This window comes from Pyrgilauda ruficollis, unplaced genomic scaffold, assembly GCF_017590135.1.
Source record: "Pyrgilauda ruficollis isolate IOZ18807 unplaced genomic scaffold, ASM1759013v1 scaffold53, whole genome shotgun sequence".
NCBI classification, from domain to species: Eukaryota; Metazoa; Chordata; class Aves; order Passeriformes; family Passeridae; genus Pyrgilauda; species Pyrgilauda ruficollis.
This window is the reverse complement of record NW_024526933.1, coordinates 2,183,306-2,206,571: the sequence shown is the minus strand read 5'-3', so window position 1 is coordinate 2,206,571 and position 23,266 is coordinate 2,183,306. Positions and strand designations below refer to the sequence as shown.

Here is a 23,266-nt window from a genome sequence, read left to right as displayed (position 1 = left end):
AACATGACAGTTTTTCAATTACAATTTTCTCTGATGTTATTTAATTCCTAAGTTTTTACAATTAACATAACTACATGGAGCATTTAGTAATGCTTTATAGCATTTAGATGCAGTACTAAGTGCAGAACCTCTGAACTTTGTCCTGTTTGTGTGTAAGTTAATGGCAAAGTTGTTATTAACTACAGTCTGTGTAGGCTTGGGCCGTTAGTACAGTGTCTATCAATGAAACTCTGTACATCAGGAATTTGGCATTCTGAAATAATATATTGTTGCTGCTGTGGATGACCTTTTTCTCTCAAGGTGACATTTGCTTGTCTTGGCTTATTTGTAGCTTTGTTAAGTTAATAATAATAAAAAAACAAAAGGCAGAGTGAAATTTGGCAAAGTTATCCTCCTAATTCCTAATGTGTTTGGAGCAAATAAATCCATTCTGCTTACATACTGACAGAAGCTTAGGAAGATTACAGGAGTAATATATGTTCACCTGACAATACTGACAAAAGGTTTTTGATGGATGTTGCCTAAAGTGGCATGGGGTGAAGGAGTATAAGTGGTTTCTAGTGCATATAAGAGGCAAAGACTTTATCTGCCTCAGAAGACTTCACAAATGGTATTGTTTTGTCATACTAAATAGGAGGTGGAAAACTTGTTGAGGCTAAACTAAAGATTTTTTTCTTTGTCCTTTCTTTAGACAGCCTGAGCTTCTTAGGTCATTAAGGTATGAAATCAAATGATGCTTTGCAGCAGTTGTCTATTTCCTTTCCTCTGTGCCTTGTGGTCTCCACTTAGTTGTGGGTTTTTTCTCTTTTGGTAGTGTTCCATAGTCCTAGTCAGAATACTTCTGCAAAAGAACAAGTACTAAGGTTCTCTCAAAATAACTGAAGTTTGTATGTTTTCATGTTGCCCTAGCTACAGTCATTTGCACATGATTCATCAGATTGTAACTCATGCTAGGCTCTTTTCAAGATAATTAATCTATTAGTGTGGTGTAGTAACTGTATTATGACCATTAATTAATACATGGATGTGATTCTTAAACTATATCCTTTTTAAAGGGATAAACAGAAAATCTAAGCAACATTTGTATTAATGAAAAGTATGCTGTTCTTAAACATCCACCTTATAAAAATGGGTTTGTTCATACAGCAATCCTATGCCATACTCCTTATCTCCTCATATTGTGTTCCCATAATGATAAAACCTAGCATATTTTTACCTTCTAATAGATTCTTGTCTTGTTTTAGCACTTTCATGGGGTAACATGACCAAGTTGCTGACTTAGGTAATATCTCATCTGAGTCTATGCTTTGATTTCTTACTGCCTTGTTGACGTATTACATACCTCAAATAGCTGAGTCCAATTCACAAACATTAGTGTTATTTGATGTTAGAACTTGCCTATCAGTTTGGTACTGCCCAGAACACAAAGGAAAGGTTTTGGGTTGTGTGAAATAATAGTAGAAGCAGGACAAAATTATAAGATAGTAGACACAAGGCTGAAAAAGTTATATTTGAATATTTTGTGTATGTGTATGTATTTAAAGGTGTTACTAGATTTCATGTCTGATGTAATTCTTGGGTAGTAACAGTACAATCATGTTAAGTTGCATTAAAAACATCCCACTTATGAATGATTTATTTACAGGTAAAGACATCAGCAGTTAGAGCAAAGTTGCAGGTGTAAGTAAAAAGAACACAGAATCCATGGTGGTTACATACAACTGTTCTTATGTATCTCGATGCAATTACTTTTATTTCCTCCACAAAAATACCAGGATGTAAGGTGGAAGGTTTGGCCCAAAATCTCAAGTGCATGAAAATGTCAAGTATCTAATGTGTGCTGTAAGACTCATGAGTCTGTACAAATTTGTTGTTTACAGGTATCTTGAGCTGGTACTACTATGTGTCTATGCCAATGCCAGCATCCACCTTCACTATTGCTGTGGGGTGCTGGCAGGAAGTTAAACAACAGTCCTTCAAACAAAAAGCTTCTGTTGGAACAAACACTGAGTTTTCCTTGCCATCATCACAAACTGATTTAAGGTTGGTGTTTATAATATTATTGAAAAATGAGATATATGGGTAGCATTTCCATTTACTCTGTGGAATGTCAAAGTGACTCATGTTAGCACAGGAATCAAAATATAACTTGTTTAATCTGAACAGAAAAATCTTGACAGGAAAAAAATTCCAAAGGCATTATTTCATGGGAGTGGTTCTTTTTATGTGAAAGCAAGCTGCTTAGTGAGCAGCAGGGTTTGTAAATTCCACTGTCCACTAGATTTGTATCCTGTATCCTTAACACCCTGTTGCAGCAATGCCAGGTGCTTTCTTGTTTCTTAAAATACTTAACTCAGTCCATTCTGGATACCTAATAACTCCTACTATGATATTGCCTACTTACTTTTTTGTTCTGCTCTAGTCTCATTGCCCAGTTAGAGCTGGCCTGTGCAATAGTTTGCCTGGGGTGATGTGTAATGACCAGTACACGAAAGATCTAGTACAGTGGTCCCATAAAATAGAGTTGGACCAATGATTCTTAGCTGGTTTTGACCAAACTAGTAGAAATGTAATTATTTTGGATACATCTATTCCTCCTCTCAGTCTAGTCAAAACTCATTGAGTTTGAGTTAGATGAGATTAGAGTGGTAGATGAGAAGAAAAATATATGCCTGAAAATAAGATTTGAATATAGAAAACATAAAGTTTCTGGAAGAATACCATTTGATTTCACGTGTGTTCACCTTAGTTAGCAGAAGTTCTCAGACATGGGACTTGATTTCCTCATATATTACTCTCGGCTTTTCAAATTTATATCATACCATCACAGAAGAACCCAAGTTGTAATGGTCCCAGAAAGTTCATCTGGTCCATTCTTTCAGGGCAAGGAGCTTAGATAAAGATATCTAACACCAACTGGCCCTTGTCTTGGCCATGTGGCTCCTTGTGAGGAGAGCAGCTCTGTGTTCTTTGTAGATGCCCTTCAAGTACTGAAACACTGTGATGAGGTTCTCTTTCCTCTTCCCTGAAAAGGCCTAGCTCCTTCTGTCTTTCCTCACAGGGCAGGTTCTGCAGCCCTTTGTTCATTTTTGTGTCTTCCTTGAGCTGTGAGGACCAGAAGGAGTCGCGGTGCTTCCCGCAGGCGCTGCCCGCCAAGCTGTGCCCGGAGCGCGCTGATCCGCTCCGTGCCTCTCTGCCGGCAGTGCCCCCGCAGCTGCAGCCCAGGCTCTGATTTGCCTTCGTGCTGCAGTGCCACACCAGTGAGTCACGGCCAAGAGATTGTCCCCTGAGCTTCCGTGTGCTCCCCAGACACGCAGGTCACAGCCTATGCTGGGCCCTTTGGTGGTGTCACCCCAGGCGCAGGACTGTGCCCTTGTCTCTGCTGCACCTTGCGCTGCTCCTGCCTGCCCCACCCTTTCAGCCTGTCCAGGTCTCTGAGATGCCTCTCCCTTCTGATGTGTCCACCTCAACAGCTAACCTGGTGAGAGTGTTTTCAGATCCATCATCCAGAATTTTTGTGAAGATGTTAAACAGTGTGGGGCCCAACACAATTTCTTGGGGAACTCTGCTTGTGACAGGCTGCCAGCCTTAGTGAAAACCACTCTCTGAGTGTGGCCTGTGCATCAGTTTTTGTACCCATCTTGCAGACCACCTATCCAGTTTGTATGTTGCCTTTGTCCAGGAGAAGGCTGTGGGAAACACTGGCTGTGGCCAGTGGTTTGCAAAAGTCTGGGCAAACAGGTCCGCTGCTCTTCCCACATCAACAGGAATTGTTATTTTATTGTAGAAGGTGATTTCGATTATAAGTTTTTATATATTTAACTTTATTATTTATCAATTTATTTAACTTTATTATTTAAGTATTTAACATTTTTCTGTTACTCCGTTTGAAATTTCACTGAAAAAATACTTGTCTTTTAGACAGCTGTTTTGAATAATACTTTGTTGGCATTAAGACAGTGGAACTACTGAGACTTTGGAACTTGAGGACTTAATATGGATGTTTTTGTTGGAATTTAAAATTAAATTATTCTAATGGCTTGCAGCTTGGCTGATTTTGGTTAAAAATCCTAATTAATCTTGAGAATAGAAATTTTCATACTTTATGTAGGATCAGTAAGAAATATCTGCTCTAATTTTGAAATAATTTGCAGGTTTGATGAGCTTCTAGAAATTGCTTTGTGTTTATTTCTCTGCTACTTATGTGCTTATAATATGACTGCCTCTACAAAAATAAGCTGTAGATGTATTCCTCTCCAAAGTACAGCACATTTCATAATAGGAATTTATTTCTTGATTGATTTTTAATTATTAATTTATTTATAGATTTTGGTGCAAAAGATTATTCTGGCTCAGTGTTGATAGAATGTTGAGCGTGTGTCTCAGATAAGATAGTGGAGATAAACTCTAGGGCAGCAGGAAAAGAAAGGAATTCTGAAAGAATCTGTTGAAATGTGTAATGCAATTTGTGTCCAGCTCCCAATGAGTTTTACCTGTAATGTAATTTGTATCCAGGTGCCAATGAGTTTGACCTAAGGAAGTTGTATCAAAGTAAATGTTAAATGGAGCTATGATGTTTTATAACTTTTTATCTCCTTGTGGTCATTAAGGAATTGGCAATCTATATAAGAGATATGGTGCTAGCTTTCATGTTCCTGCCTAATCTCAACTCTGATAAAAAAATGCAAAGTGACATTGTTTTAGAGCAGAAATATACTAGATTAAACCACCCTTAAAAACTTGTGTAGTGATGGATGTGGTTTCTTTACATATGTAGTCAATGAAAGGACCTAGAGTCCTCTTCTTTGGCAGAAAGACTTATGTAAGGTGCTAAAGTGTTACTGCTTCAGCAAATTCTCATCCTTTTCTACATGTTGTCATTTTGTTTTCTGTGTCAGCATGATCTTCCAAGCATAAGTGCTTTGAGCAACACTAGGTTCTTTGCCTGTCGAGGCATAGTAGAACCAGATTACTTAAACTGAAGTTTCTAACCAAGGAGAGGCTGTGCACTGCAGAGAACATAGGCTAACAGGTGAAAACATGAAGCTGATTTCTGTTTAGATAAGAATCTATTTGGGCAGACTCAGTGTTTAGGAAGGATTTTATTTACCCCTCCTTTCTTCCATCTAGAGCTCTAAATATCCTGTAAAAGTACTATAAAGTAAGGTTGGCTTTATGTGGTACTATTGAATATCTAGCATGATAAGCCTAAATTGACATCTACTGGGGTTTTTAACCTAATATAAATGATAATGATATTGATAATGATAATAATAATAATAATAATTTACTTGAAGCTTCTGGAGAATTTTAATAACAACAACAGAAAAAAATCCCTCCTGGACTTACATTGCAATTGAACCTAAAATACTTGTATTAATATGATGTTAATATGCATAGAATTTTATTTTCGTAGCCAAGTTTGAATAGGAATATTCTGAGTAAATATTTTTGTATTCTTATTAGTTCTCTTTACATATATTTTGAGCACTTTTTCTTTTGATGTGTATCTGTTATAAAAAAAAGGTGTGACTAGTCTCTCTCTTACAGTTAGGAGTTCTACTCGGATGTAGTACTGAGTGTTTCAAAGTGTGAAGTGTTTCACACATGTGAGTGTTTCACATGTGTGAAGAGGGTGAGAATGCACGTGGGCTGGTTCTATGGAAATCAATTCTGTCATTCTGATATCTAGAGAATATCGTTGTCTTAGCATAGTCAGTCGTGCACATTTCTGATATCACAATTAAGTATTTTTTTGTTTTGTTTTGTATTGTCAGGTGGCATGAAGAAATCTGTGGTCATGTGGAGTATCCTTGCCGTTTCCAAAATCCTGCTGCCAGGTTGCAAGCAGTCATTCCTTACAGAGTCTTTGCTCCCTGGTGCCTTATGGAAAGCTGTGAAGAATATTTGCTTCAGCTAATTCCTCAGTGCCTCTCAGCTGCTTATGCCACACTGGGTACCCACCCCTTTTCCAGGCTTGATGTTCTGATTGTTCCTTCCAACTTTTCCAGCCTGGGAATGGCTAGGTAAAGAAACTTTTTAGTATCCAATCTGCTGTATTTTGTTAGACTCCTTCTTACCAGCTAGTTAACATCATCAAGTTGCTGTCAATATAAAGCTGCTGAGCTATTTTTCTTAAACTGAACTTAAAACTCATGTTCTGACTTCATGTGAGTAGGTTGGTTTGCCTCCTTTTTAATGTTTTTAATGTTAGTTTTAACAGGGCATAGGGAAAGGAAATATAAGCTTATTAGAAATATGGGTGTGAATTTTTACATTTGTCAAACTCAAGGTCTTCAGTTGGTTCTGTTGATCTAAATACTTGATATCTTGTTTTCTTTTGGTATTGATTTTAGCCTTCTGTTTTGACAGAATAGTAGTATGTTAAAATCCCAGTCTAGAGTTTCTTCATAACCATTCCCAATGTATGGGTCTCTAGTCAAACACTTATCTTCAGAAGCTAAAGGCAAGTAGTAAGGATTATATTATCAAGTTTTCATGGAATTGTGAAGGCTCTCAAGCCCGTCCAGGTAACTCTGAATGGCATTTGCTCCCTCCAGCAATTTGACTGTACCACTCAGATTGGTGTCATCAGCAAACTGGCTGTGTGCATTTGCTCCTACTGTCTGTGTCTGTTAAAAATATACTGAACAGTGCCAGTCCCTTTACTGACCCCTGAGGATACCACTCATCACTGTTCTCCACTTGAACAATGAGTCATTCACTGCAACCCTTTTGAGTGTAACCATCCAACCAATTCCTTATCCACTGAGTGGTCCTTCCATAAAATCCATGTCTCTCCATTTTAGAGTCAAAGGTGTTGTGCAGGACTGTGTCCAATGCTTTTAATTCAAGTAGATGACATCAATTTCTTTTCCCTTGTCCACCACTGTTGTAACCCTGTCCTAGAAAGCCACCAAACTTCTCAGGCATGATTTGTCAGTAGTGCAGCCATGTTGGCTGTCACCAATCACCTCTTTATCTTTGATGTGTCTTGGCATAGTTTCCAGAAGGATCTGCTCCATGCTTTTGCTGGACCTTGGACTGGCTGATCTGTAGTTCCCCAGGTCATCCTTCTGTACCTTTTTAAAAATGGGGGTTGTGTTTCCTTCTTTCCAGTCACTGGGAACTTCACTGATGCCAATAAGATCATGGCCTCACAGGCCATGTTTATTCCCCATACTGCATGTATTAGCATGGAGACTTTTAAGCTGGGCCCTTGAGGAAACTGACTTACTGGCTGAAATTCTTTTGTGGTGCTCTTCAGGTCCACTTGTGCTGACCTGTGACCTCTCTCCAGGCTCTGGGCATCATAAGAGTGAGGTGGATTGAGGTTCCCCTTCCCCAGCAACTTTAGTTTAAAGCTGTCTTCACCAACCAGGACTGAAGATGCTCCTACTCTTCTCTGACCGATGGACCCCATCAGCAGGCCAGGTTTTGCAAAGCGGGTCTCATGGTCTGAGTCACCAAATTCCTGGTGACTTTCACCGGTCCTACAACCTTTAGCTGATTTGACTGGCCCTTTCAAGCTGTAGACTTTTTTGCCTACAGCTTTCCTCTTGCAATCCTCTTTTGGGTTAAAAGTAGAAAATTATGTTGGCACATTAACAATATTGTATGGTTTTTAGTAGAAGTTTACTTGCTTTTTAAATTTCATTTTTATCTAGAAAATGTAAAACTTTAGCATGCAGTCACCCTCCTCTGTCATATAAGGCTCATTGCTTTTAGATACCTTTTGCTGTTTACTGAGTTTTCAATGATAGTTCTTCACTCAATGAGGGCAACAAGTTGGTTTGTGCACCTACCACAGATTCTCCAGTTCTTTGCCTGGTGGCTTGATTTGAAGTGAGGTGTGGTACTGTGTGCCATATTCTTGAAGCCAAATGGAATTTGCTGCTGCTCAGCAGTCTTTTGTGACTTCAAAGGCATGGTACTAAAGGGTTGGCACAGGGCCGTGCTATAATTGCGAAAGAATCCAGCCATTTGACTTAGCTGTGAGATAAGAGCAGGGATCTGTGGAATCGTGAAAGGCAAGACACACAAATAGTTCAAAATGAGAGAGAAAGCAGATAGTGATGTCTGGGCCAAAATTACAGCACACAGTAGGAGAAATCTTCATGATTTAATCGTTGTTATGCTATTGCTCTATGGGAAATTTTCAGTGCCTTCCCTGCCTGTACCTTTCCCAGAATTTATAGGAAAAAGATACCTGCAGGGAATTCTGTTGCACTACCATCTGTCATTATCTGAGTCCAGACTGCATGTTCAGAACACTGTAATTGTTTTTTCTTTGTGAAGGAGATGAGAAAAACCTGTGCTTCTATTACCCTATGCTTCATCTAACTGCTGTCAGTTCCAAGCAATCTACATCATTAAAAATAAGGATGAAGGAAGGGGTTTGCATACTTCCTGATGTCTGTTATTTAACAGTGCATCAAACCAAACACATTCCAATTTTTCAAAATTTAACTAATTTAAGGTGTTTAAATGTCAAGTTGTATTTGGGCAGGAGATTATTAAGTGACTCATGATAGCTCATCTGTTCTTGTTGCATGTGATTTTTCCAATAGAAGCTTCTGTGTATATAGCAAGCTACTTAAATGGTTAATTCGTATGCATGCAACGATAATTGCCTAAATTGCTTAAGCTAACAATAAACTGTGTGCAAATCCGTGTCAAAACCCACACAAAGAAAAAAAAGTTAGCAATTACCTTGGGTTAAAAAGGTTGCTGTAGTATTTACTTTTTATCTTCTAGTCTATCTGTAGCAGTACAAACATAATACAGCATGCCAGCACATAGAAACTGTTGTTATGAGAACTCTAATTGGGCTCCTGTCTACCAGGGAAGGAAACAGACATGAAATTTAGTCATTATCTGAAGTATTAGGGCTTTACAGCATTTGGTACTTTTCTTTGTTTCTCCATTAATTATGCTTACTGTGCTTTTCACATTTCAAAATGCTTCTTCTTATTTAGGAGTGATGTTTCCCCAACACATTAGATTGGTATGAAATTATGATAGTTCTTGCACAGAATTATCTAATTAGGTGTTTTGAGCTGTCTATTTCAGTGGCAGCTACTGTGGGTCAGCTGCAATTTCTCTTGAAGTCTGACAGATGCATTATGAGCAAAACCGTAGTTGAAAGCATATTCATTGCACTTGTGTTTTCTGTTCATATTTTCCTGTGTTTTTTTTAATTTGCTATGGACTTCTCTATGGAAATATGTAATAACTGCAATCATTTCCTCTTGCTTCCTATACATCTTTGAAGCTGGAGGGTTTAGTTTTGCACACTTTAGTTTTACACTGTTTTAATTTAAGTGATTATGTATATCTTCTCCTAAATTCGTTTCTAGTAAAAGAATGATGTGGCCTACTCATCTTTGTTGGTGGTATTATGTTGAACTGTACAGAAATTAAATTCATAAAGCATTGTGGGCCAAATTTAAGTGGCTTAAAAGCCTGTGGCTCAATGCTTTCTCTAGAATGTTGAGAATCTCATGAACATATTACAGCAGTTAGTAATCTAATTTTAAGTTCTTTCACTAGCAGAAGAGAGTGAATTGGAGTAAAAGGAATATTGAAGTGTGTCAGACTACAAGGCCCTAGAGATTCTAATTAAGTTGTTCATGGAAGAGATCCCTGACTATGCACTGCATTGAAGGGTGCATATCATTCATGCGCTCAGAGAACTAAGAGGTTAAAATCAGGAGATTAAAAGTAGCACTGTGTTTTGATGCTGTTGATGCTGTGGTACTACCTGAAGAGTTGTCGACCCCATTGGCATTTAAAGGCATTTCACAGTTGCAGATGCTCTTATATGAGCCAGTTAACTCACATGCTGAATGAAAGATTTCAGATGAAAAGCAGGGTCTGTGTATTCGCTGGTTGTTTGGGCTTTTCAAATGAGTTGACTCCCAATCCAGTTTTGTTGATCCTATTTGAAATCCTAGTGTTTAGACCTCTCTTCTCACAACTCAATTTCCTTTATTTTTTTTCAGAACCTGAAGAGACTCTGAATTCCTTGTTCTTTTTCATTCCCTGTGGAAAAACATTCTTTCAAATACAGAAACTCTAACTTTTGATGCCACCTGAGCCTGCGCTTGCAATTTTGTTTTTTTGTGCAGTGTTTAACTACTTTAGTTTTTTCACAGTCATACCAATCCCTTGTGTTTCTGTGGTGTTAGAAACTGCTTAGCAGCTTTCTAGTTCTTCAGAGCAAATGTGCTGATGTTTATTTTACTTTCCTGAGAACTGTAAGCCTTTGCATTCAGTTGAAATTCTCTTTTGTTTCCAGCACACATTGTTTGAATAACATAAGATTGCTACTTTTTCTGTTTGAATTAAGGTATTAATGTACTAGTTTGTACTAAGTGCTAGCACAAGGAAATGTTCTTATCCTAGTACTATGTATAAATAATCTTTTTAGGTGCATCACTTGTTGCTGGGATGTAGAAGAATATGGTGAGGAAAGTGTCCTTTGGTATATACCACGCTCCTAGTTTTTCCTGAAACTCTTAATATTAATAGTGACAGTGAGATAGATGGACATCTGGTCTAACCTAGTTCATCTGTACTTACAGACAATTTTGCCCAGCAAAGCTATGTGGAACCAAAGAACTTCTGAGCGAGATTCTGACATTTTCAAAACAGGATCTTAGTGTTAGGTTATTTGAATTCTATTTAGGCTCTAAAATTAATGGCCTTATTTTCAACTATGCTGGACACCCTTGAAGCCCAAATGGTGTTTGAAGATGAGGATGCTTAGGATATTTATAAATCAGGTCTGCTAATATAGCTGACTAAATATGGATTTAACAACCCAGCTTTCAATTCCTGTTCATAAAGATCTTACTCACTCCTCTCCTGTCATGTTAAAAAATTGTCTTTGGTACATACACCTTTCTTCTTTGAAGAAAGAATATCTGTTCTTCAAAAAATGTTGTATCAGCAGAACTCTTGAGTCTTTCCAGTCTATGTCACCAAGGTTGTTAACTTCTTAAATTGAAAAGGGAGAAGGCTGAAGCAGCCTCTTTGATCAGTGCATCTGTAGCCATCATTTGTCTGTTCTGTATGTCTGCAGTGTTATGATGACAACTGATAAGCCCATAGAAAATCAGCCAGGACTACTGGAAAGCATTCAAATGTCAAAGTTAAGTGTAAAACCTTTAATATTGTTCAGTCTTGCAGAACTGCGTTTTACTATCTGATACAACTATAGAAGCCTTTTCTGAGTCAGTGCAAAGGTAGACACACTTTTTTGCACATTTCCAGTTTTAATTTGACAAAATATTCACATTCATTTAGCTTATTTTTTGCATATCACTGGTTGGTTATCCACACAGAAATTATCATGTACAAAATATCAAGCAAAAAGTAAAAATATGGTGAAAAAAAAATTGAGTCTTAGCTGGGATAGCAGTATGTGGCTGAAATCGGAGTATGTGGCTGTACAACACAGACATATGGACTTAGTGGCAGTTAGAAGTTGCATGAATTGACACAAAGAGGTAACCGGGGCAACCACCACTTTGCAGCTGAAATGCAAAGAGTAGATTTATTTCATTGACCCACTAACAACATTGAGCAGAGACCCAGAGGAACACAGGCTCTGTTAGGCTTAGTTCATCCCAGTGCAAAGAGACCCATAGCAACACAGCCTCCGCTCGGCTTGGTTTGCCCGAATGCATAGTGGGGCACCTGCTGCCTGCCCCAATATATCTCGTGCACACACTGTTCATTACCAGGCAGTATTTTTGTGATCTTGCTCTCTCCCAGCAAGAGTCTCAAGCATGCACAGTGTTATCTCTATGCAGGAATTCTGCTTCTCCAAACAGGTAGAGAATGAATAATAGGCATAATAAATGGAATTTTACAAAAGTTACAGTTGTAGCATTCCCACCTGCAAGGTTACTTAGAGAAAAACTATTCCCTCCTTCTCACAAATCTTCTGGTTTTAACCCTTTCCTTGTTGAATATATTTGCTGACCCTTAGCTGAAGTCTGAAATGTGCTTTGGTAGCACTGCAATCACTGTCCTCCATCCAGTTGTCATTTTGGTATCAAAACAGGATTTGGAGTACTTCAGGTGTAATGTATTTCCTTTTTAATGTGCCTTGTTGGTCTATTAACTCATAAGTGTTAAAACTGCTGTTTTAACAGAGAAGACAGATGTGTGTTCAGGGGGATTTCTTTTGCATTTCTAATAGTTTTCCACAGAGTTTTCTCAGTGCTTTTGAAAGACAAGGTACAATATTTACCTATCATAAGATGCCTCTCTTATGGGATAATATCACAAGAAGATAACTTCTCAGTCTGACATTACTGACCAAAATTAATACAAAAAAGGATGTTTTAAAACATGTGGACTTACTTATGTTTCAAGTATAGAAATTTACATTATTACTGTTTTTATGAAATGAATAGAGTATTGTTTTATGAGTTTAGAAATCACTTGCTTCTTTTGCTGTGTGGCACATGAATTCTTAAAAGGGCTTTTGGTCATTGAAGCTGGAGAGGTAGTGGGGCTCTTGATGCTGCTGTAGAATGGTAACTGCATGTTTTTAAATTCTAGGATTAGAATTATGGCAGAGCCTGTTAACATGGTTATAGTTAAAGGTTCCTAAGCATTTCCAATATAAACTTGTATTTCAGTGGTTTATAGCTGTAAAGTCCTGTTCCCAGCTTAAAGCTGACATATAGTGGCTTGCCTTAGGAAAAATGGGTGTGGCTTTTGTACACATGTGTGAGAGGCCAGCATGTTTCTATGCATATTGTATTTGTATATCTACAAATATATGTATATAGTATATGTGTATGCCTAATATATATCCATACCTGCCCTTTATATATGTGCATATATAGGTGTGTAAGCATTACTAATGATTTTATTTTTGTTATATGAGTTGCTTGGCATTTATAAAGTAAAAGTATATTTTTCCCTCAAAAGTGACATGTTTATAGAGAGCTAGAACATGGAGAAATGAGAATTTAAAATTGCCATTATTGAACAGTGTTAGTGATTTTGAAACTAATTTTCAGAATTCTTTCTCCATATGTCTTACTTTATCTCTCTCAACTTTTTTCTCCTACCAATAGAGATGTATAAGGTGATTGAAAATCACTTTTGCTTGTAGATCATTAGCAATATAGGCTATCTATTGTTTAATATTCAGTCAGCAACATTAGACCATTCCACTTAACTTTCTGAATCATATAAATAAGAGTGCTCATAAATTCAGAGATTTTGCATGTATATGCTGTGAGTGGTAAGAAAGAAGATAATAAGTGCTGCCAATTGTTTTGAAGCCATAAGCTTAATTTTTAAAGGGCCAAAAGACAGTGTTCAAAGCAGCCACAGGCTTCTGTCATGCAATTATCTCTGATCTGACTTGCCATACCAAGTATGTGAAGCTTTCTTAGTCTATGATAATTACTAGTAGTCTGCAATTTACCAGCCCCACCTAGGAAGAGCCTGATCCAGGTAACAGATTTTTGATTTTAAATGCAGACTTCAATACCAATCAAACTAAAAACAAACAGAAGTATAGAAAAATCATTAAATTAATGCATATTACTTTACCTTTGGCATCAATTACCAGGTGCTAATGTCAATCTTTTTGCTGTAGATTTTGTTTCAAGTTGAAACAAAACCCCACCAAAATTATGCAAACAAATTGGTGGCTTTATTTTCCTTTTTGTAGTTTTGTTTGCTTTGTTGCTAACAGGAGTATGGCTTAAGGATCCCTAGCCCTTTTCTTTTATGAGCAGTACTTTGAGTACTTGCTGGTGACAAGCTTAGACGAGGCTAAGAGATGTCATGTTCCTAACACCCATGATGTTGCTGAGCAAAAACTATGCAGTCCTGTCCTTATGAGTAGTATTGAGGAGTACGAGCAGTTGAGTGATCCATTCCTAAGCTCCGTCTTTTACTCTGTCCAGGGAAACTTTTTGGTTAGTTACAGAGAGTTGGGCATGCAGTTTTGGTTTTCCTTTGTTCTGCTTGCCTACCCCTGGCCTGGAGCAATAGTTTTGGCTTCAACTATGACACCACACTGTGCCCAGTTTTGGGCTGCATGTTTATGACAGAGACACAAAGTGAATCAGGCCTCTGCTAGCATTATCAGCAGGTAGGAGAATATGTTGTATGAGAAGAGACTGATAGAGCTGGATTTGTTCAGCCTGGGAAAAGATTTTACTAACTGAGACTAATCACTTTCTCCTGCTACCTGAGGGCGTGGTTGCAGAAAAAGAGAACCAAAGCCATGGTTCTCTCAGAAACAGGGAAAATATATGAAGCAATATTCACAACTTGTAATGATAGATTTCAGACTAGATACAAGGAACCACAGTTATTGTAGATAAGAACTGAAACAGGTGGTCCAGGGAGCTTGTGGAACCTGCATTCAGGAGGCAGTGAAAAGAGACCTCTTCAAGCTTGATTTTTTTTCCTGAGATTCCAAGCCTTCAGTGCTTTTACCTTGGTTTTATGATCTGTTACAAATGACACCTCTCCCTACATATTACCTGTATGACTCATTCATGCTGCCATATTACTTTGAGAGCCTTTCAACAATTTGTTTTGTAAATAATTTTTTGTAAAAAATTGTTTCAACAATTAAACTTTGTTTTCAGAAAATTGGGGGAAGTAGTAGGAATGTATTCTTATTTTGCAGGTAACTAACAGGTGGGTATAGATGTTACAGGAGATCTTCTGAAGAGACACATATTTCCTAATTGCTTTTTCCTGTCCTATCCCATGCAAAGGTTAAGTAAGGAGCTGTGCCCAAATCTTTTGGACCCAAACCCAGTGTTCTTACATTTTACCAGCCTTTCCAACCTTTTCTTGTTTGTAGTAGTAGCTACTAGCTATCTTCCAAGTTTGAAAGGTATACTCCAAACTTCTAGGCTGCTAGAACTAACAAAAACCTGTTTTTATTTGAAATAAGGTATGGTATTCTGTTTTTTACTCTTTGTTTAAAAAAAATACAATCATTTTCATTATTACCTCTAAACCTGGAAGATGCAAATTTCACATGCAGAAGTTCCAGTACACTGAAAATAATAACAGTTATTGATATTGAGGGTGAGGAATGGGATTTTTAGTGAGAGCAGGTCTAATATCCTGATAGAGGGTTCTAATATTAGTCTTATTGCATATGGTGTCATGTTCTATGGAATGTTTTGGGATAGACTGATCCTATTCCTTAGGATTTGTTTCAAAATGTGGTTAAGCCTTTGGAAATGCCAATTAGGTACTCCTGCAGCATGAGTTCAAGAAAACCTGTATATATGCCATTGTGAGTGTGGGTAATGGTGGTTTCATTTAGTGGTGCAAGATTTTGTCCAATGTCAATTTGACTGTTTGATTTAGTTGAATGATGAGACGTATTTCTTACAATGTTTTTTGTTTTGTTTTCCACTGGGAAATCATTTTAGGTGATGTAAAGTTACAATATGGGACATTTCATTAGTGATTAAATGTAAGTGTGACTATCATGATTATTTTTCTAAGTGTTTTTATCTTTCTGATGATGTATGCTGAGCTCAGACTGAACCAACAGTATAGTATTATACAAGAAAAATGGCTTTAATTATCTCCTTGTGCATCTCCCAATCCCTTAAAAAATTCCCACAAGCAAGCAAACAAACTTCTCTTACCTCTTCTTCCTCCTTCAGTTCTACAACAAGTGTTCGTACTTAACTCTGTGGAAAAACACGAATCCATGAGCCAAAAATAACTTACCTGTTTTAGAATACGTAATTATTTGAAATAATGTAAAAGTAATTTAAATGGCTAAACAAGTGCAAAATCTGTTCCTTCTCCAAACATATGACGTGCAGTTTATGATTGAATCTGTTTTAAATTAGTGCCTATATTTTTGGTTTGGTTTTCCACTTAATGTGTCCAAAGAAGCAATTTAATTTTGCCCATACAATTTCAACTTCAGCAACCAAGTAATATGTGCATATGATGGATTTTCTTATTTTTAATGTACTACAGTGAATGTTATGGTCCCTGTAATGCTTGTGTAAATAATGAGTAATTCCAGTAAGTTCTGGGTAGATCTGCCCTATGTGCATAGGATTATAATTTGTTTATGAAACTTCAAATTTTATGGCTAAATCCGAAAAAAATTTAGAGGTGGGTGTCCTTGTAAATATTTGTGCTTTTCAGCTGTTAGTTGGGAAGAGGTAATAAACACTAATGTTCCTAATTTTTGTGACATATACTGAGATATTGTTGGAAATACGAGTTCTTGTGCAAATCATTATTTACACTATGGTTTAGAGCTTTTTGCACAAAAAGCTGATTCTAGTGATGGCTTCCTCATTTATTTAAAACTTTTGGCACATTGGAGTAGGAATTTTTTCTCTTATCTGTGATTTATGCAGATGTTGTCTTTTTTGGGTGACTGGTCAGTTGTATTCACAGTCACTTTCTGTGAACATAGCAATTAATCATCTTTACCTTGAGCCCTTTTTGCCTATCAAAAGAAACCGGGGAACAGAGACTGGATTTTCTCCTACATGTGTCAGCTACAGGCTCATTAGAGAGGAGTGTGAAAGACTGTGTTGAGACATTTCCACTGCAGCACTAATAATGTGTATCACTGCTTCTTACACAAGGAAAAAAAAAAAGATGGGGAAAAAGAAAAGGATGGAAATTACCCTTTCACTGCATCTCCATGTCTTGATTCCAGTGTATGTTATACTGTGTTCTGAGTACCTATGGTTTAATGATTTGACAGAGGCCTAATTGCCAATTCTCTCTTGCTTTCAGCTGCAGGGCTATAGAAACTGCGAGGAGGTAGTGTGGAGAAAGGTAGAGCCATGGTTTTGAAATAGATGTTTTGTGAGGAAGATCGTATAGAGGATAAGCTGAGGGGATAACATAGAATCATTTCGATTGGGATAGACTCTTAAGGTCATTGAGTCCAAAATCACTATCCTAACACTGCCAAGTCCACCACTAAACCCTGTTCCTAAGTGTCACATCTACGTATCTTTTAAGTAACTCCACTGATAGCAACTCAACTACTTCTCTAGGCTGCCTGTTCTGCTGTTTAATAACCCTTCTGAAAAAGGGTGAGGAAATTTTTCCTTATATCCAAACTAAATGTCCCCTGGCATATCTTGAGGCCATTTCTTCTTGTCCTATTCCTTGTTACTTGGGGGAGGAGACTGATCGAAATGAGTAATGACATAGGAGCTGTGAGGGAACAAGCCAGAAAAATTTAGCTAGTGAACATATTTTAGGCACCATATCAGTAGGTGTGTTTTTGCATGGCTTAGTGAAAACCAGGAAATTTCTTTCTAAGCTTTCAAATGATGTATTTGACACCTTTGAAAGATAATTTTTTTAAATTAATAAAGTTGCTGCAGTATCAATTTGTGAATATTATTTCTGGCTGTTACTGTTTTAATTTTGTGTAGTGACTGAAACCCACAGTAAAGGAGTAATCTTCCAGAAGTGTCTAATTTGAGCAGGGACTGCATAGCCCTATGAAACAATTCCCATGGAATGCTTTTCTGTTTGGTCTTGTAAAGGGAATACTACAGCAATATTTGTTTTCTGAAACTTGATAAACTTCAAAAATGTTTTTTCATTGTGTAAACCCATAATTTCTGAAGACTTGGATTATTGCCCTGTTGAAGGCTTCTTTTCCCTTTATTTGGGAATGTGTGCATGTTAGATTGCTCTTTAGGGATCTCAGCATCCTTGGTAACGTTCTGAATTAACAGAAGAAAATGGCAGACAAAAGAGATGAACATGTTCAGAGACTGTTGCAGTTGTTGTTGGTTGATTTTGCAACTTGTTGGAATATTTTGTAATTAGTAGTAGTTTGTGTCCTGTTTTGTGGATATTTTTAAGCAAATTGACCCAAAAGTTCTTTTAATTAAGAACAAAACCAAAATCCTGCCCAAAACTATGTAACAAGGTTACCAAAGGCTTTATGTATTTTTGCACTGATTTAAAGGGGTTTTTTCATCTCTACTAGCAGGGCTTTTTTGAGTGAATTTCCTATAAACTGGTGCTAAAGCCAGTTTTTCTTATTGTTCCTTTCCTTCTCAAAAGTTAAATTCAAAATAGAAGCTGTGATAAGAGGAAATTCAAGTCTAAATTGGTTGTGAAGCAAGTGGAAGGACCACAGAATGATTACAAAGAGAAAGAGATACCTGTCTAAGATTCATGTCTAAGATCCTAGTCTGAGAGCCAGACTTTTCCTGCTGATTTTGGTATATTTGGTATTTTTCCAGAAGTGTGATTCAAGTTTCAACACAACAGGGGCTTTTAGATCCTTTGAAATACACAAATACTAAACTATTTACTTTGGGGCAGACATTCAAGGTTTTTGTGTTTTTTTTTCCTTCCAGAAAGCTTGAGAAGAAAGACAAATTAGAGGAAAAAATAGCGTAAACTCAAAAGAATCCAGACAGGACATTTAGAACATCAAAACAAAGTGGTGGAGATGAGGTGTTTCTCTGAAAGTAATGGTTTTTCTCGTAACCATGCATTTCTACATTTCTCCACAAGACTTCCCACAACTTATCACAGTCATCTTCTATAGTTAGTGGAATCATTTATTGGTCATTAAGAATAATTCCTCTTCTATGGCCACCATCAGAGGTTGTAAGATTATTGTTTCAATTTTACTAATATTTCCTTTCTGAGTGCCAAGTGATTGGATAGGAGTTCAATGAGACCTTCACCACTACAGTGCTTTGCACTGGGGATTTGGATCTTGTGATTTTCCAGTGGTTTAAGGTTAGTTTCTGTTTGGCAAATTAAGCAGTTTCTTCAGGAATTTTTTAAACAAATGAAATCTGGTGGTAAAAGCTCTGACTTTATATAAATCAGGAGATAGGAATGCCTCTCTCATCACAATTGGGGTTTTATTTATATTTGGGTTTTTTTTGAGACCTTCTGCAAGTACTTTGTGATATATTCATTGCCTCTGACTGGTAACTTTATCTTCCTAGATCTCAGTTTAGTTTTAGGTCTTATTTATGCTTGAGGTCTTTGAAAACTTATCTCAAGGTGTCTTTTTTAATAGCACTGGCAGTTTGGATTTTTTCCCACTTTTTTCAGCTGTTGCAAGTCTTTATTCTCAGTTCCATAACATTCACCCCCTCTATGCTATTGTACAGTTAAGTCTCTTCTCCTCATATATTGTAATTTAGTACTGGCTTTGATCATGACCATTCAGTTAAGTCTCCCTCTGCTTAATGACTCGGATCCTACACTTCCTGTATTTGCTATTCTTCCTATTTCTTTGCTGTCATACCAATCTGTCATTTGGGAGACTTCATTCCTGAAGGACAGTTTTATTTAATTTGTATTGTTAAGCAGCTTATTTGAACTCAGAATGATCCTTTTCACTTGAACATTTTGCTAATCCCTTTCTTCCTATGCTCACCAACATCTGCTAGAATGGGGCTTCTCAAGGGCCTAGGTCACATTTCAGTTACTTTTGGTGAAAGGTAATAGCCAAAACTTTTTAGTGCCTCATGATCAATTGCTACTTGTTTAAACAAAGTTCTGATGTTCACTTGCCGTGTGAGGTCTGAGGTTGTTCTCTAATTTTGGCAGCAGTGGGCTTCAAAAAGAGGCCTTTCCAGGTCTGAGTTTGGCCTATCATCTTTGGGAGACCACCAGCACGTGTCAAAAGGCATCATTTTCATCTGTCACGTGTTCTGTGCTTTTAGAAAAGTTAATCCAGTCTCTTTGGCTAGTGTTATTGTTTTGGCATTTTAATGCCAAATATTACCTAAATTTGCTTCTGAATCCACTGCTTAGCTCTGATTATGACATTCAATAAGCTGTTGCTCCTGTTTGGCTAAGAGTGCCGTGCTTATTTTTCAACACTGCCACCATCACATGCTGGCAGCTTTGGACCTATTTTGCCAAGGAATATAATTTCTTCTTTCAATCTGACTTCTTTCCACCATGTGTCATTTCCAGCTGCTTTGCACACCACTGTAGTGCCATTTTTTTTTTCTTTGAAATTAAGTAGCCTTCTACTTATTTGGTTTTTGCAAGAACATTTGGACATGAGCGTTTAAGTGGTTTATCACACTTCCACAAGAAAGCTTTTTATTTTTAGGTGAGAAATTCTGTTTGCTTACAAGGCCTGATGGATGGCAGAACTGCTAAGAATAGCTTGAGCCATGTTACATTTTCAGCAAAGTACACAGTTTTGGTAGGTACTATAGGAAACACTTGCTCCAGCAACTGTAGAGAGATTTTATGATCCTTCTCTGTTATTTTTGGAGTGCGTGTGTGTGTTGAGAGGATTGGCTGACCTTCTCTGTGATTTTTTCCCTGTAATAAGACAGGAAGGGACATAGTACTGCCTTGCACCTTTTGCTTCAGATAAACTCCATGGATGACTTGAATCACAGATGTTTTTCCCTGGAGGCCTATAAACCTGAGAAATTTAGTTGAGCTAAGTGACTTTTTATGATAGGTTTAAGTCAGTCCAGCTTTTAGGCAGTGAGTACATTTTGTGCCTGTTTTGCATTGAAATCAGTCTCATATGCTAAATGTTCAGAATGACAGTGTTGAGCTAATTTCTAGTTTATAGATCAGCTTGCTTAGACCCAGGCCAGTGACTTTACAAATTCTTCTAAATGTCTTTTTATTTCTGCCTGAACGGAAAATAGTCTTAAAAATCCCACACTTTTAATGGAGTTGACTGTGTTAACAAGTAATACAGTGCCAATGTATTGGATGAAGAAATAGTCTGAAGTAGTCAGTATGAAGAGTCCTACATCTAGAGTCTGTACAGTTGGAGAGATGCACTTCCTAGCTGGTTTAGTCTGGTTCCCTGGGCTAAATATTCCTTCCTCTGCACTGAAGCTGTTCATAAGAGTGCTTATTTTTTTCATACACTTATGTTACTTTTGGATTGAAATGGTCCACAACTGGAAGAGAAATCCCGCTCTAGTTTCCACAAGAAATAATCCAGCTTGCCTGCACCAAAATGTCCTCAAGACCTGAAAAAGACTGAAACATGTGAATGACTGAAGGACTTGCTTTAGAAACACAATGTTGATCCAACTGAAAACACTAATGGAGATATAAGCATTATTTTCCTCAGCAATAAACTCTTTTACCAAACGAAGTAGTTTACAGACAAACTATGTGGAATACTGTTTTACAGTATTTAAATCTAGTAACCACATAGTTAATGCCAATAGGGATATATTATAGGTGGGAAGGTGATTTTGTCTAAAACAATGCCTGAAACAAGGTGTGTTTCATTTGCTCACTGTCACATGAGCACCAGAATGGGTATGATGTCCAAGAAGTCTGTCCGAGAGTGTGACATCAAGCTATTTCTGTCCAGATGTTAGGCTGTGGATTGGATTCTGTCCAGATGTTAGGCTTGTGCCATGACACAAAGGGCATGCTTCAACTCCTGACATCTCCTGAGGTCTTAGCTTGTAGGTTGCCTTTTGGAGAAAACAGTGTTTTCATTATTTTCCCCTTTGTGAGTGGTCAGGCTTTGATCACTGCTCTTTGTCTCCAGATCTGGGTATCTTTTTGAAGCCTGAGTGACCTGGGAGTTTGATAACTTGCTAAATTGTGTGCCATTAACACAGGACATTTTGAGAGCCTCGTCTGCCTGACTGTTCCTCTGCGTGCTACCACACCCAGGCATTCCCACTCATTCTCAGTTCGGGTACCATTGTAGTTTTCAGCAGTTTTCCTGCCAAAGATCAAATACTAATGGGATGTTATGTTCTGTGCCTTAGTTTTTGTTCTCTCTTTGACATTTTTTCACAAACATTTTGGTAAAAGGTAAATCTTGTGACAACTTGTGGCTGTAGTGTTCAATTTAGGCTAGGAGAGCACAGGACAGTTTTTGGCAGGTCAAGAAGGCCAGTAACAACCTTATAAGCTACAGATATTTAAGGCATGTGGAGATAGAAAGAGGAAGTACAGAGCAATTCTGAATTCTGTGCCTTGTGTTGGCAAGATAAAGATGCTGATCAACAGAGTACACTGACTTTCTCTCTGAAGAATATATACCACTAATTTAAACAAGCTTACTCAGGAGCCTGTGTGATCCAAGAAGACTCAGACAGTACGGAAGAAACCATAATGGAACATGTGGCTATATTATAACTAGCACGACAACCTGGCTGTGATGAGCCAATAATACCTGCAAAGACTCTTGCTTGGCAACAATCAAATCAACTTTGCAGACTACAAGACCTAACTATTTTTATGTTCAACTAACTGGAACTCCTGCAAAGTCAGTGTGTAGAGGTAACACTGCAGAGAAAAGGTGGTGAACTGAAAACTTAATGAAAACCAACACATTGATATCATACCTATATCTAAGAAGCATGGAATGACTGTACCAAGAAAGGATTTTGCCATGAGAGCAGGACTTAGCAGAATTAGATTAGTAAAACTCTGAAGCAGTGTCTGTTCCTTGAGAGCAGCTTGATATGATTAAACTTCTTGTGAGTTGATATCAGCAGGAGCTAGATATATCACACAGATCTGGGCCAGTGTTTGAACCAAGTAACTTCGATCTGAGAAACTGGTAATTCAGATTTTTCCTTAAATATCAGCTAGAGGATATAATTGATGGGGAAATGAGCTCCAAGAAGCTGGTAAACCAGACCTCCTAAGCTTTCCTTGCTCACTCCAGCATGTGCAGTTTTCAGTTTCTTCCCAGCTCCATCTTTTTCTGTATCATTGTAGTTAGCAGGAGAATCTACCAAATGGTCATGAGTACCACATCAAAACCTTCATGAAGTGGTTTCTGGATGAGACTCACTGGTGCTTTGAGAGCTGATGGAAGCAGCTTTAAGATATGTGAGACAGAGGAGGATTTCAGAAAGTTTGAAGTAAGACAGACATTCCTTTTTGTATATGTTCTGGCTGACACTTTGTTCTTTAGCTTTTAATTTTTTGTTAATGCTATGTTGTTTGCTGGAAGGCATTTTCCATCGAGGCTGAAATGTTTTCTTGGCTGGCCTGGAGACAGCATCCTGTCCTGACAGGTGAAGGCTGATTCTCAGCTGCTCACACCTGTGTGACCTTTTGGACTGTGCAAACCACCTCCACCTGTATTCAGTATGCACTGTGTAAAATGGGAAGGTTTGGTTTTTTGCACAGAATTTGGATTAAGTTTTGAGGCTTTCCATATCTCTGTCATATGGTTACAAAATCCTGAATGATGCTGTGGTGACATGCAACACAGGGGAAAACTGAGGAACACTGGTATTTTTCCAGGGAATTA

The 23,266-nt window shown here is 37.7% G+C and overlaps 1 protein-coding gene across 5 annotated transcripts in view; it reads left to right on the top strand.

The window, feature by feature from the left end:
• LOC121360698 (aminopeptidase O (putative)) overlaps window positions 1-23,266 on the top strand; it is a 184,104-nt gene that overhangs the window by 20,928 nt on the left and 139,910 nt on the right. For all 5 annotated transcript variants that reach the window (XR_005956244.1, XM_041480744.1, XM_041480743.1 and 2 more), the window contains 2 exons: window positions 1,881-2,043; window positions 5,778-6,026. Coding sequence is in view for 4 of the 5 variants with exons in the window: in XM_041480744.1 (XP_041336678.1) it covers window positions 1,881-2,043; window positions 5,778-6,026 (412 nt within the window). In the remaining variant the exon portion in view is untranslated. The remainder of the gene's footprint in view (window positions 1-1,880; window positions 2,044-5,777; window positions 6,027-23,266) is intronic.